The 14,578-nt window shown below is 35.3% G+C and overlaps 1 protein-coding gene across 8 annotated transcripts in view; it reads right to left on the reverse strand.

Annotated features, from left to right (window-relative positions):
* The window catches only part of CNKSR2 (connector enhancer of kinase suppressor of Ras 2), a 205,561-nt gene that overhangs the window by 50,804 nt on the left and 140,179 nt on the right, over positions 1–14,578 (reverse strand). For all 8 annotated transcript variants that reach the window (XM_064407495.1, XM_064407493.1, XM_064407492.1 and 5 more), the window contains 4 exons: positions 7,793–7,841; positions 6,756–6,928; positions 4,581–4,654; positions 2,052–2,123 (listed from right to left, as the gene is read on the reverse strand). In XM_064407495.1, coding sequence (XP_064263565.1) covers positions 2,052–2,123; positions 4,581–4,654; positions 6,756–6,928; positions 7,793–7,841 — 368 coding nt within the window. The remainder of the gene's footprint in view (positions 1–2,051; positions 2,124–4,580; positions 4,655–6,755; positions 6,929–7,792; positions 7,842–14,578) is intronic.

Here is a 14,578-nt window from a genome sequence, read left to right on the forward strand (position 1 = left end):
ACTGTTGCTTCTTCTGTTTCAAGTGTATAAAGTGTATATAAATTCTAGTTATGTATCAGGCAGTCATTTCAAGTGTAAACTGAAATGACTGCCTGATACATAACTAGAATTTATGCCAGAAACTTGACAAAAAAGCCCCATAAAATGATCAAAAGAGAATTAATTTAACTTCATAATTTTATTCCATGTTTTACTTCATCTAGGCTTCAAAATACTTTTAGACAGGAAGTATTTTATTATCCCTGCATTTGAAAGACTATTTTTCAGTCACTTTTCCCCATCTATTGAGTTAACTGAATATTTGTGAAAGTAAAGTAATTTTTCTAAAACATTAAACAAAGAGGAAAAATAAAATTCTTTGGTGAGACTCTGATGGCAACTCAAATGTAAGAATTGCAAGTAATTCCACAGACCCTGACAGAGTTTGAATTTACATGTGTATAACTCAGATCCAAACTTTGTCAAGATCATTCTAAAGGAATTAATAAGCACGAATTTCAAAATATGGTAAAAAGACTATTTGTGGTGGGAAGATAAAAATATTTTAATTCCTAGGTTTTACACTGAGCAATATATTTTTAAAATATTGCTGCCCATTTGCTCCTGCTTTCTGATTACTGAAAAAATATACAAATTTCTATCCTTAAAAAGAAGGTGCTTTGTCATACTGAGTGAGGACCTGCTGACTGAAATGATTCAGCTACTGCTGTGTTCAGGATATGCTGAATATAGACCATGCCATTCTTCTGCTTGCTGCACAACAAACTGCATTTTCAGTGACTGGCTTGACAGAGTTATCAAGAAAAAGCAAGTCTAAAATTTCACAAACAAATAAAAAGGTTTTAAGTTTTCTAACTGTGAAGAGACTTTTGAAGTAAGCCTCAGTCATGCAGAAACTTCTGAAAAAATGTTAACAGACAGCTATTTCTAAAGGAAAGCAGACACAGTGTAGTATCAGCATGCCTTTTCACCCAAATATTATCAGCAATGAACTGGCAGTATCCTGAAGGTTTTCTGCCAGGTACTTGAATCTAGTCCACACAGGAGGGATTAAACCATGATTATAGGACCTGCTAAGTTTTATTGCTTCAGTTTTATCTCCTTTTTCCTCTGTTCTGAACACAGCTGTGGTCAGCGAGGATATCAACAGACATTATCTAAGACAGAACAACTCTCAGGTTGCAGTAATAGATTTTTGTTTGTGTCCTCTGTCATTTGATGAAAATGGCATATTATTTTGAACTGAATTAATGTCAGTTTATATTGTGAAAATAAATGAAATAAACCCCCTAATATTTGAATAACATGGGATTCATGTTCTAATTTACCATTCAAATGAATTAAGAGGAGTTGTGTTTATTTTGTGCTGAAGTCTCAATCATTTTTCTGAAAAATTGCACAAGTGGCCATGAACAGATACGATAAAATTCAGTACTCAAAGAACTAAGACTTAAGTCCTTGTTCTTTTTGAAATGCTGAAATTTTCCCCATCAAATTAAACAGAACAAAAATTTCACATCCAAGTTCATAGAAGTGGAGAGAATCTGCAAAATTCATTACTTGTAACCTCCACTCCTTTTTCAAGACTGGCATAAAAAAAACCAGTGACTGCTATAAATCTTTCTCCAGCTTCTTACTCCCTTCAGGACAAGAAACAGAAGGACTCCCAGAGGAAGCATCATGTTTGGGAGTATGTAAGGAAGCAGAGTTGGAGATAGCTTTGCAGGTGCCACACAGCCAAAACCAGAAACCTGGAATTCTGAAATTGTGTTTGGATGTTGTTTCACACATTGTATTAATTTATTTTTAGAAACATGGAATCATGTTTCTAAAGATTTCAAACCTTTGTACCAAAAGAGGTAATTTTTTGGAATTAAATAATTAACATATGAAGCCAGTCAGAAAAAAAAAGGTTTCTCTGCACCTATTTTCCCAGCAATTAAACTTATCTTTTTAGACTAATAAGTAATTTATTATACCTGTGTTACTAGTAGCTTCAAGAAGCATCACATTTAAGGAATGGGTCCTCAAATTTTGCTAGATTTTCTTACCTGTTCATATCATCTAGATGTTCAGCAGCAAAATAAAAACTTTTGATCTTAGGATGGCAGGCTTTGAATGCACTGTAGAGGAAAAACACAATTAAAAAATGTAATGGTACAACTATTTTTTTTTTCTGGAATGTAAGATCATATGGTCAACAAGGAATGAGATGAGTTCATATTTCTGCATGCCCCCAAACAGTGTATGAACATACAACTTTTAGGATTGTGCCAGGTTTCATCAAGTGAAGTGCTCTTCAACTACCCTTCTAAATAATCCTTGATTCATATGTGCATAAATAATTGTTCAACCATCACCTGCAGTTCATTGTATGTGGTAAAGTTCATCAGTTAAGGATACAATTTTATGTATTGGGTAATTTTGCTGATATACATATAGCTGTCAATTTTTTCTGAACAGAAAACTGACTAAAGAATTAATTTCATACAAGAGTAAAATTCTCAGTCCTTGTGATTTCTCACATCCCAATGACTTTGACATTACCTTTAGCTCTAATGACTGCATTTCAAGCAGGAAATTGTGATGTGCTGATTGACTTCTGAAAAGCTGTCATAAATCAACAGTGTGTTCATGAGGTCATCCTAAGCAATGGGCAATTACATCTCATCTTTCCTTTCCACCATAGTAATCAACATGACTGGGCTGAGAGAATTACTGCATTTCATACATAATATGAAATAAATTACTAGAAAGAATCTTTTAACTATGTTGGATAAAGATTTATGGTGAAGTATCTGAAGACCCAGCAAATGCATTTGAAATAATGAATAATTTACAGTAGAGAAGAATCATTTTGAGAATAATCTGAAGGTGTCTCTTAACAACAAAAAATGTAACAGTCCCAAAGAAAATAAGGAAAACTGCAAACATGATATATGATGAGCAACAACACCATTTTTCTGAGACATAATATATCTTAAATATATAAAATACACATTTTATACATATACACATACACACATATATATAATGTAATATAATAATTCTCACTCTCTAATCAATTGCGTCTCAGAAAAATGGTAATGACATTCTTCATGCTTATCATGCTTGCAATTTTCAGTATACATGTCTGTGTGCACACAGATGTACACATATCTGTGTTTTAGAAATCAGGTAAATGAAATTGGGGGCAGGAAAGTTACTGCTAGAGAAGGTAACATAGCATTGAGACTAAACAGATTCCTCTAACACATGACAGCAAACAGTGTTATGCAAGTCAAAACAGATGTACAGCGACATCTGCTCAGTTTAGAAAGACATCAAGTCACTGAGACCTAAAACTGGACTTCTTAAAACTGTTACAGCATCTGTCATCTGGATTCTTGGAGGGCATTTCCCCCTTATCTGCCACACAAGCAAAGAATCTTAATAACCACATTTTATGTGCTGCTATTCAATAGACACTAAATCAAGTAAAACCAAACCAAACAATTTAAGCAGGGTGCAATTCTGAAAAATGAGTTGACTTTATGCAGCTATGCCAACAAAGAAGAAACAATGAAGCACTTTAGCTATGTGGCCCAAGGACTTAGGACAACAGGCTCAAGCTAATGCATATTTTTCTTCATAAATTCAGTTTTTATCTTCTGCCCTTTGAGACCACCTTGAAGTGTAGAGCTCATCCTAAAGAGAGATATAGAGCAACTGAGACAAGGTTGGTGCTTTCTGTAGAACTGTAGGTAGTACAAATCATACCATTTTATACTTGACAATTATGTTTTGAACGAATTTCAGCAATTCCAGTCTTGTTTAAAAAACTGTACAAATCATTAGAAGGCAAGGCAAAAAATTTTTGAACAATAATGACTAAAAATATCCCTGTGGGAGCATGCACCTGTCACATTGCTACACATGCTTGAATTTATCTAAATAATAAATGGATTTGTGCAATGGCACAAATCTGGATAGCAGCATAAACAGGTGAGAAGAAATGTTCTTTGAGACCTTTTGATCATATATCAAAAATATAAAAAATCACTGCCATCCTCTTTTTTTTACTCTGCCCCAGGACTGAAATAATGTCTCAGCAAACTCTGAGATGATGCTAACTAATTTGGAGTTACATTAAATATTGATGCCTGGCCATGAACTTGGGGACTTTCTTATTTGGACGGTCTCTGTATTATGCTTAAAGCTGTTTATTGAGCGTAAAGCACACAAAGACTCTCCAACCCTCAACAAACAAATTTAAAATAGAATAGAAATAGAAAGGAAAAAAAGGAAAGTAGAATTAGGAAAATAAAGGGACAGAAGCAGCCAAGCAGCCTTCTTGCTCATAATTAATTTTGGTCTAGTCAACACTGTGGTTCACGATGAAGTGAAAAAATAGCCTTCTTTGGGCAAGATGGCACTCCAAACAGAAAAAAATAATTTGCTTTTTTCACATAAGCTTATTCTGTGATACAACCTCATGACAATTATAACAAAGTCCATTATCTCCCTGTTTTAAGGGAAAACCTTGTCTTTTGTTTGCACTTCATTTATCGTATCATTGCGTTATTTTGAAGCATGCTTACTATTTCTTGCGGCATTCACTGGCTCTGTCAATTTTAAATTCAGGTAGACTGATGAATCCTTCTGCTTTTTCATCCTGCAAAGATAGTTCCAGATATTACTGTAGCTGAAGTGTAAGGAAAAAAACCCAGCATATTGAAAACTTACAAATATTTTCACTTGCCTACTTCTTAAAAAAGGAATACTAATGTCTGCTCTGCTTTGGCAAACAGAAGTCCCTGGGACTTCTGCTGAAATAGCAAGACAGATCCCTTGGTGAAAAATACAATTTTAAATACCCAGTTTTCTGAAAAACATTCACAGCTGAACCAGCATTTGAAAATATACAAAATGTACAAAATGACCAAATGTATTTAGTAAATTAGTTATTGTAATTAGTTAATTTTTGGGGAAAAATGGACTAATTAGTAAGGAGGAATGGAGCCTAGTGGAAGAAACTGAGAAAAAAAGCAATTTAAATGGGTGTTGTTTATCATTTTCATGTATCACAGCTAAAGAGGCATGATATCTCTTCAGCTACTTTTATCTCTCTACAACGTTCAGAATGTATCTGACCTTCCTCCCCTCTCCTCTGAAGATTTTACAGAGTTTATTTTATCAGCTATGCAATCTCCCTTGACTTTTCACAGTTTGAAAGCATTATTTATATTAAGCTACTATTACATCAATAACACAGACTCAGTTATTTAACTGCTCATAACTTTGCATGCAAAATTAATACAGGATCATAGAAATGTAGCTGGGAAACACACAAATGTATGTGAAGAAATAAACATATTTTCCTAAGAGTTTAAATGGTTATTTACACCACATATGCAGTCCATATGATTATAAGTCTCTAAAAATAAGTAATAGGCACAAATCAGCATATAAAACTGGAGCTGGAGTCATTATGTGGAAGGTACAGGGTTGTAACTGGTTCTGCATTAGCAGGTATTTTAAAATCAAAGACACTGTTTAGAATAATCTTGCTATGTCTTTTTTGAATGGTTGCCTAGAGAAACAGAGTTTTGGCAAGAACAGTGATTGCTTGTCTGTCCACCTGCCACTGAGGCACCCCTTACCAGCCTTTGACTCTACTGGTGATGACAGACACTGTGCTGAGGGAGCTGAGGTCTCAAAAATAACTAAAACTCAGCAAACCTCAGGGAAACTTGGGATGGGGCGGGAGATGGAGGTGCTGAGAGCACTGCTCTCCACATGGGAAGTACAGCACAGCTCAGAGCTGCTCCTTGGACTCGCTGCTGACCACTCACTGCACTTGTAGGCATCAATTACTGCCCTGATGAAAACCTTGTAGTAGCCAAAGGAGGGAGAATGGAGAGGAGGGAGTTATGGTTACTGATCTGAAGCTCAAGGCACAAATGGAATGAATGAATTTGAGAAAATGGGCTTGGAGAGCTCTGGCCATGGAACAACTAACTCTCTGTTTATTCAGGGAGAAATTGGGGATTACTTTGAAAAAGTTATGTACAAATGCTTGCTGTGATTAAAAGAACAAGTCCAGGACAGAGTGCATACAGATGTTAACAATGGTTTTATCTCAACATATTTACTAATGAGTCTAATAGGATTAAAAATCAAGGTATCATAACACTGGCAAAAAGCTTTGCAGCTAAAGCTGATATAATAAATGTGTACCAATGCAGAAAATGTTGCATAATCAAAGCTGAACACAATTCAGCTGGGATGCTCCTGTGCTTTTAAGTTCAGCATTTATGAGCACTGAAATCATATCAAAAGCTACAAAGAAGAAACAACAGAAAAACAGAACTGAGAAAACAGAACTATCTTTCTTAATTGCCTAGCAGAGATAAACAAGGAACACCAGGCAGCACAACATTAAAAGTTTACACTTCCATGACTAAGCTTGAATGACAGGATTAAGTAATTACCTTTTTGCTTTCAAGGGTTTGAGGATAAATTTATTCTAAACTGGTGTCATGAGGACACAGAAAACTGTTATTTCTCCATGCAGTAAAAGGTGAATTGGAAGGAACAGGTATCTCAAAACCTTTATGGTCATTTTGGTAGAGAATTAATATTAATTTCAGTATGATTGTTTGGGTGAATAAAGTTATTAACATATATAAGCACTGAAAGCATTGTTTTCACACTAGATCATGACTACAGCACTACACAAAGTATTCATGGAGACCATGAGTATAGATGTTTACCTCTTCATTGATATACCAATATAGAGATGTGTCCTTCAGAACAAACCAGTACTTTTTCCATTTTTGGGAGAAGTAACTCTTGGCATCTTTCTTTTTCCAAAGCCAGCCTTCACAGTCCCCTCGACCAAGATCTTTACATGAGATCCGTCTTTTGCTTTTACCAGGAATGGGAGCTGAAAATGACAACGAGGTGATGTGAAAGCATTTGATTTGTCCACTAAATCAACAAGATACCTAGTCAGAAAGCACTGTATATCTGTTTAAGAAAATTAATTAAAAATTTCAACCTCAAATTGCCATGGAAAATTATTACAAGCATTCTATTTTGACCACAAAGCTTATACACACCACCATAATTTAAAGGCCAAAGCAAACCAAACCAAACCATGTTCAGCATCTCAGAGCTCATATCCTATGGATAAGATTAAAAAAAAAAAAGCAAGCAACACAGAGAGAGAAGACAGAAGACACTATAGAGAAAAGAAAGGCAAGATATTTAAAAATAAGAAAAATGCTTATTTGTAATTTTCAATATATTTCACATTAGAATAAAGCACACAACATATAAATTCCTGCACTTCCCACTTGGTTACCAAATACAACTATTGAAGTACTTCACAGTTGTTCACAAACCTCTCTTTGCAGCTCTTTTTGAAACTAAACAGTTCCTAAGGCCTTTGTACTTCAAAATCAAAGGAGGAAAATTTACTATGATATAAATTACCTGAGAGCGTAGGTAATGAGCAAGTGCTGCAGTGAGGCATTACCTGAACACAGCTGGAAAAACCAACCCTGGCCCCAAAGAGGCTAGAGTCTAAGTATTCAAAAAAAAAAAGATAAAAGCAGATACATGAAGGTAGAGGAACATTAGGAAACTATGAGACATTAGAAATGGACTAATACATTCTCAACATGATCAACTGAATTGAGCATTTTATTGGAGCTAACAAGTTAGAGTTCCTCACATACTGCAATACCATAAAATTATCTGTGCAATTCCCTTCCTACCCATATAAGAAAACAAATTTATTTTTTACCTTTGTTCTTCTTTTTACTTTTCTGCTGTAGAGAAGATTGCTGAAATGTCTACAAGAAAATAAAAATGGAAGAAGTGAAAATACAATATTTATATTCAACCACATACCTATACTAAAATAAATGTTACATGAAGTCATATCAGGTAACATCAGCCAAGAGACTTCTAGGCCTAAGAAAAAAGGTGATTTTAGTTCACCTGTTCATAAGGCTGTAAAGCAAAAGCACACTGTCAAACAGCTCAAAACAGATCACCAGTTAGGTTGCCAAACCAACTGTAGTTTCTGCCCAAAATGCTCCCTATCCTTTTGTTCTGTTAATAAAGAAGGAATATCTCTCTTTGTTTACTACAATAATGAAGCTACACAGCCCATGTATTTCTAATGTATACACTAAATAAAGTATTCTTGGCATCTATATGTAAATATGCAAAATAACACACTGCCTAATGCAGGTGTGGAAGCATTCATACAATGGTCATTAGACCACCAGACAATTTTCTCAGAACCAGGCCTAGTATTCTGAAAGACATCAGTAAATTCTGCTTAATCACAACTGTGAAAAAGTCTCCCAAACAAAAAGTCTGAACTAGAACTTTATTTTTTTTACCAGGTTTTTAAGTGGAAATATTTCCCTCCAGCTGATCTACTCCCACAAACTAACCCACTCCCTTGACAATGAGACAGGATGGAAATTGCTCCTTTTTCAAGATCTTAGCTTATTAATAAGATCAATAAGTATTAACACATTTTATAACCATTTCTGATTTAAAACTTTGACTCATATAAGCACAATCCCCAGTGAACTAAAAAAAAAAAATCTGTAATGAATCAGCCAAAATTTAAAGATGTGATTTGACTTGTTTTGAACTTTAGTTTTCTAGAAAGGCAGACAAATGTTATCAGTGTTAAAACTAAGAAAAGGCTACATTAGAGTGTCTGCCTATTAAAACTTCCTATTTCAGCTTGCCAGGAATCAATACAGAAATCAATACTTTTGTGCTACTTGGTAAAAATAAATCTAAGGAAAAGCACTGACAGTTCTGCAATTCCAAATCCTGTTCCTAGTAGTAAGACAAACCCTCACCCTAGTTTACATGACTAGGTTCAATTCAAGGAGCAGCTCTGGTTTTGCACATGGCACTCAGTGCTATGGCTTAATTGACTGTTTCTGATATTATGATTGTGATATTGTTTGGTCCAATGTTTGACTCGATGATCTTGGGAGTTCTTTTCCAACCTGAATGACTCTATTCTAATTTTCTCCTCCCTGCTTCCCACACCCCTGAGCTCACATGCAGCAGACTCAGCTTCAAAGGGATCTCTTGCTCAAAGAGTGAGAGATTTTCATGCAGCAAAAAATAACATGCCCATGGGGAAAAATTAATAGCAAGACAATAATTAAGTGCAATTAAAAAATTTTACTGACTTGCTAGATGTGCTGATCCCTCGGAGCCATATCTGACAAAACCTACTCCACTATATTGCTACCTCAGTGGGTCAAAGTAAGCTTCCACTGGGAAGTAAAAAAAAGAGCCCACTTGTTTTCATTTCCTGGCTCTTGTCCTTTTTCTTCTGCTACTGGTACCAATTAAATCAGCACCAGCTCTCAACAAACCAAGACAGCAACACCCATCCCACTTACATCACACGAAATAGTTCAACCTGTGAAGGACTCGAAGAGATCTTAATGACCCAGGAATAACAGAGTGGCTGAGCAGAAGTGTGTAAGTAACTCCCTCTGAAAATCTTAATTCAAAGTGGATGAAAAACTACACACACATACAAATGCAAAACTTTAGCAATTCTCCGTTCACAACTCAGACAATTTCATTCTGCTGTTTGACTTTTCTGCACTATTACTTTCACAGTGTCAAAACAGAAAAGAAAATCTCTGCTCCATTTTCTCACAAGTGATTCTTAGAGCAGGTGAGAACATATGAAAAGCCTTCTCTTTAGATGTTTTGTCTGTAAATTGAACCTGCAAACCTCAGTTCACACCTCTTAACTTCTGAGTCAGTTTTTGGGAAGAAAGGGTAATGAAGGGGTATCAGTTTTTAACAGGAGCAAAGCATGTAATTTAAATGTCTAACCATTTTTCCATACATTATGTTATATTGCAAAACAGAAAGGTTTTATTGAATTCAGCTATTATTCTAAATTATCTCATGAAATTAAATAATAATTAAGGGCAAATTCTAAAAATTAGAGAAGTTCCTGGGAACTATTTCAACTTGAGTGATTTTAACTAACATTTTAAATTATTTTACACAGACTTCAGACTTCAAGTTAGTTGACCCTTTGCAAAAAACAGCACCATCTTTTTTAATTCAGAAAATGTATATGTAATAAAAAATATGTAATTGGAGAACAACAACAAAGTGAGGATGAAATCTAAAAATGCTTCTTCTTTTGTTGCTTTTTTTAGGAACTCACTGAATGCAATCTACAGCCTCTTACCAGTTTTAAGACACTGCTTAGTGCTGTTTTCTCAGTGGTGTCAGGTGCCCTTCCTCTTGATCAGAGCAAGAATTGCTTTGAAGCCAACACTGAATCCTGTTCTGGGTCATCTCTAGCCTAGATAAATTATCTCCAAAGAGGTAGATTCTACAGCTTCTTCAAGCAACCTATCCTAATGCTGGCCACCATAATGTTTCCCCTTTTACAGCTTAATTCTGTGATGTGGCAAATATGGAAATAATGTAATTACTACTTCTAAATTCCACGAACCCTAAAACCATGGATTTATACTAAGAAATGTAGTTGTACTAATGCAAACTTGCTGTAAGATACTGTTTAATCACATGCACACAAAGCCAGATTCAATGTACATTCACTGCATTTTGATTCTGATACACCTTCAGCTGTAACTACTTTCATAAACATCTTGTCCCAGTTTCCAAGAATCCACCTCGTCTACTAATTCCGAGAGCAAGCATGAAATTAAATAGAAAGCAGCATTCCATATTAAAGAAAGTCATTATTAACTCAAAATAATGAGCAAAATGGAAACAAGACAGACACTGGAAAGATTAAATAGATGAGTACCTTAAGACAAGTGGAAATTGGCACTCCTGAAGAAAATTTGAAACAGTTTAATAATATTCTGAATTATATGCTTTCCAGTCATCCAAAATAAAACTAGAAAAGCTTTCCATTACCCAAAAGCAAGGTGTCACTTGATTAACATATATCAAAACCCCTTTGAATACACTGAGACTCACTGAGTTTTTTAGACACAATGATTTTCTCCTGTAATATGTGATCTTTGAGCTTGTTTTATTTAATAATACACCAAGATTAAGCCCTTGGACAAGTGCATCTCTAAGGACAATATCAAAGAAACATTTATCATATATATAAGCCTGCCTTTCCTTATAGCAGCCTCAAAGGACATGTGTTTTAAAAGGAATAAAACATCATTTATTAAAGGGTTTTTTTCTGTTTCTGCTTTGGTGTTTTGGTTTTTGTGGGGGTTTTGGGTGAGGATTTTTAGTTGTTTTTATTGTCTGTTTGGTTTTTCTTACAAATGTTCCAGCATGCCTCTAGCCCTACCTTTCTGAGGTCTTAGCTGCAAATTCCAAGAGCCAATGGAGATTTAATTGTGCAGGGAGGAGCCATAACAGTCCCACTCTTCCTGCAACTGTTCATTACCAGACTTGCTGTGTGGGTTGTATTTACTCTAACAGTCTTCAAAATGATTGACAGAGTTCCAAAAGGTCAGCAGACTGCACACCTGTAAAGAGCAACCTGCCTCAGGGCAAAGCCTTTTAGGATTACAGCACAGCAATGCAGCTACACTGTAAAAAACTTGCAGGTTGAGGCTCATATCAACCAAAGAGATCACCACTGGCCTGTAACTGTAGTTGCTCTTTAGCAAGAAAATAATCCCGTACAGGTGGTCTAATCAATACTCTCTGCATGCACACAATCACACACCAGCATCTTTGCATGTGTAACACAATATTTTCAAGAAACTATCATGTTTCTGTCTCATTCTCAGAGTTATTCACGTTTCTCTGCTGGGAGAAAATATTTATTATTGGTTAGTCCTGTGACTGCTCCATATTTGCTCAGAAAGCTGAACGTTAGTCATTAATGTTCAGAATAGCCTGCAAATTTATTTATTATTAACTTATTTAGTACTAATTTCATAGCTCTCTATTTTGAAAAATTAAAGTGTGAAATCAGTTAAGTTTCAATGAATTTATTTGTTTCATGCCAAACAGGAAATTTAATAAACTGATCTTTCAATACCAATATTAAATTGGAGTGAAACTGCTAGCAGAAGAGGCGAATGTTTGATTAAACTGTTATGATGAAAGTTAGAAAACTTATATCCAGTTCAAATAAAAGCAGAAAACAAATAGACTGGTTATCAAAATGATGAATTTGAGAAGATTAGTAGTTTTGACAAACTTCAAAAGTCTAAGGAAGATGTCTAAAGATTTGAGGTTAAGCTGTTCCTTAAGAGTTTCTCTAAGATCTAATATATATTAGATAGGTATGACCAACAAAACATTACATTCATGTCCCAAAAGAAATATATTTATATAAGAATATATTTATATAAGAAGTTATATAAACTTCTTCATGGTTATAGAATTTGTAGGTCTACCAAAAAAAGACCAAAACTGAAGATTCTCTGAAGGAACAGATTGACCATAGCAACTAGTACTACTCTGGACAGCACCTCAAATTCTCATTCAAGGCCTTTTTTGTTTCTCCACTATTCTTCCAAGATTTTTCACTCACTCATTAAAAAAAAAAAAAAGCTGGAAGAGAGAACCAGGTTATGGAAAAAATAATATCCAATCCTTCTACCCAAATCTGCGCTCAGTCTGATTGAAAAGGAAAATGGCACATATCTGTAACTTTATTTAGAGCTCAGGTCAAGTCCAATTTTTCTCAAGCTGCAAGTTTAGACACTAAGGAACTGTTTACAGGCAGGCACTTCCCCTCTGTCACTGTAAGAAGCTTTCTCTAGTTTCAGCAGGGTAGCTTGTAACACATCTGATTACTGGAACTTTCTGCTACAGATGGAAAAGCCAGTATCTGGGCAAAAAACGAAAGCTGGTTCTGCCAATCATATCATTGATCTCACACTTTGAGAACAGTGGAAATGTTCTATTTTCACTGTTTTGGTATACCACATACACATTTCTCTGCATTTGGTGTGTTGAGATTCAAAATTTCAGAGCTAAAAGAAGACTGAAAAGGGGGAAAATGCAAACCTATTTAGATACAATGCCTCACTTTAAACCAATATTAACATCTCATGCTTAAGGGTACTCACAACACAGGGTTTTGCCAAGATCTTTTTTATTTACCATCTTGTTTAGTCTCCATTAAGAGCCTATAGTAGACAGCACTAATTATTTTAATGGATTTTTGTGGAAAATAAACTTTTCAAGGACTGTGTTACAAAGACATGATAAGGGAAGACCTCTGTCAGATCAGAAGGTTTGAAACCTCCTGCCAATCACCAGCAGACATTCATTCTTGCATTTTGTTAATGACCACAAGGAGAAAGAAATAGTATGTATGTGCCTTAAGAAGTTTTTACTGCAAATAAAAGGTAGGTTGAGATCTTGAAGCTGCCAACTTTTTTATATGCCTCTGAGGTGAGCAATGTCTATATGAGCTGTGCAGGATGGTCTCCCTATCACGTAGTCTATAAGGGTTGATAACATCAAAGATGTCCATTCTTTTCACACAACTACTCCTGTGTCTGCTTATCCAAGAAGAATAGGCTAGCTAAGGGCAGAACTATGATTGTCTGAAATATGACAGCAAGCACAGCTTTTCTGCTCAGGGATTCTTATTCATTTTCCCATTTCTAAATGCTTTCTTATCATCTGGCATGGGGCATCTCTGTGGCAAATATTAGAGTAGCTGGATATAACTCAGCAGTTGTGGAAGACAGTGCAAATATTTTGTGCAAAGTTGTTAGCATAATGAATGCAAAAATAAAATTATTTTTTTAAATCTTCAGGCTATTTGGAAAAATAATAAACAGTGGTGCTGCTTTCCATCACCAGGGAAAGACTTTCCTTCTTAGCCATTAAGCCACAGACTCTTTAACTGAAACACCAAAGCAGTTAAACTCCTGGACAACATTAACTTTAAATGAGAGTTCTCATATTCCCCCAGTCTTTTTGACTGACATAACAAGGACTGCAGCAGTGTCACAGCTGCCTGAAGCAAATGAGAATAAACAGTTAAACTAGACAAGTGCTGCTCATTAAGATAATTTATTCTGTGATCATTCTTCTGCTTTACATCTACTTTGAAACAATTTTGGTACCTCCCACACTCCTTTTTATTGACATTAAGAAATCAAGGAGGGAAAAGGAGGATTTCCAAAACTGTATGTATCCTTTATGGCAAAAGTCCAGGATACATCAGTTGCTCCATCACTGTGTGTTTCAAGTGCATCCATTTAAGAAGGAAAATAGACACTAAACTATCACCTGTCACAGAACAGTATTTAACCCTTTATTTGGATTTCTACTTCCCATCAGTTCCCAGTTTAACCTCTTACTGAGGAGAATGGACCAGTCAGAAAAACCACAAAACAACTGAGGCAGGAAATCAGCCCTGGAGATCATTTTATCCAGCCCTGTTGCTCAAAGCAGACTCCAGCAGTGAAGGTTGTTCAGGGCTGTGGCCAGTTATGTTTTTAGTATCTCCAAGATGGAGACTCCGCAAACCTGCTCCAGTTAAACCATCTTCACAGTAAAAGTATATTTTTCTTATGTTTATATGAAATTTCCTGTATTTCAGCTT

Source organism: Passer domesticus, chromosome 2 (genome assembly GCF_036417665.1).
Source record: "Passer domesticus isolate bPasDom1 chromosome 2, bPasDom1.hap1, whole genome shotgun sequence".
NCBI classification, from domain to species: Eukaryota; Metazoa; Chordata; class Aves; order Passeriformes; family Passeridae; genus Passer; species Passer domesticus.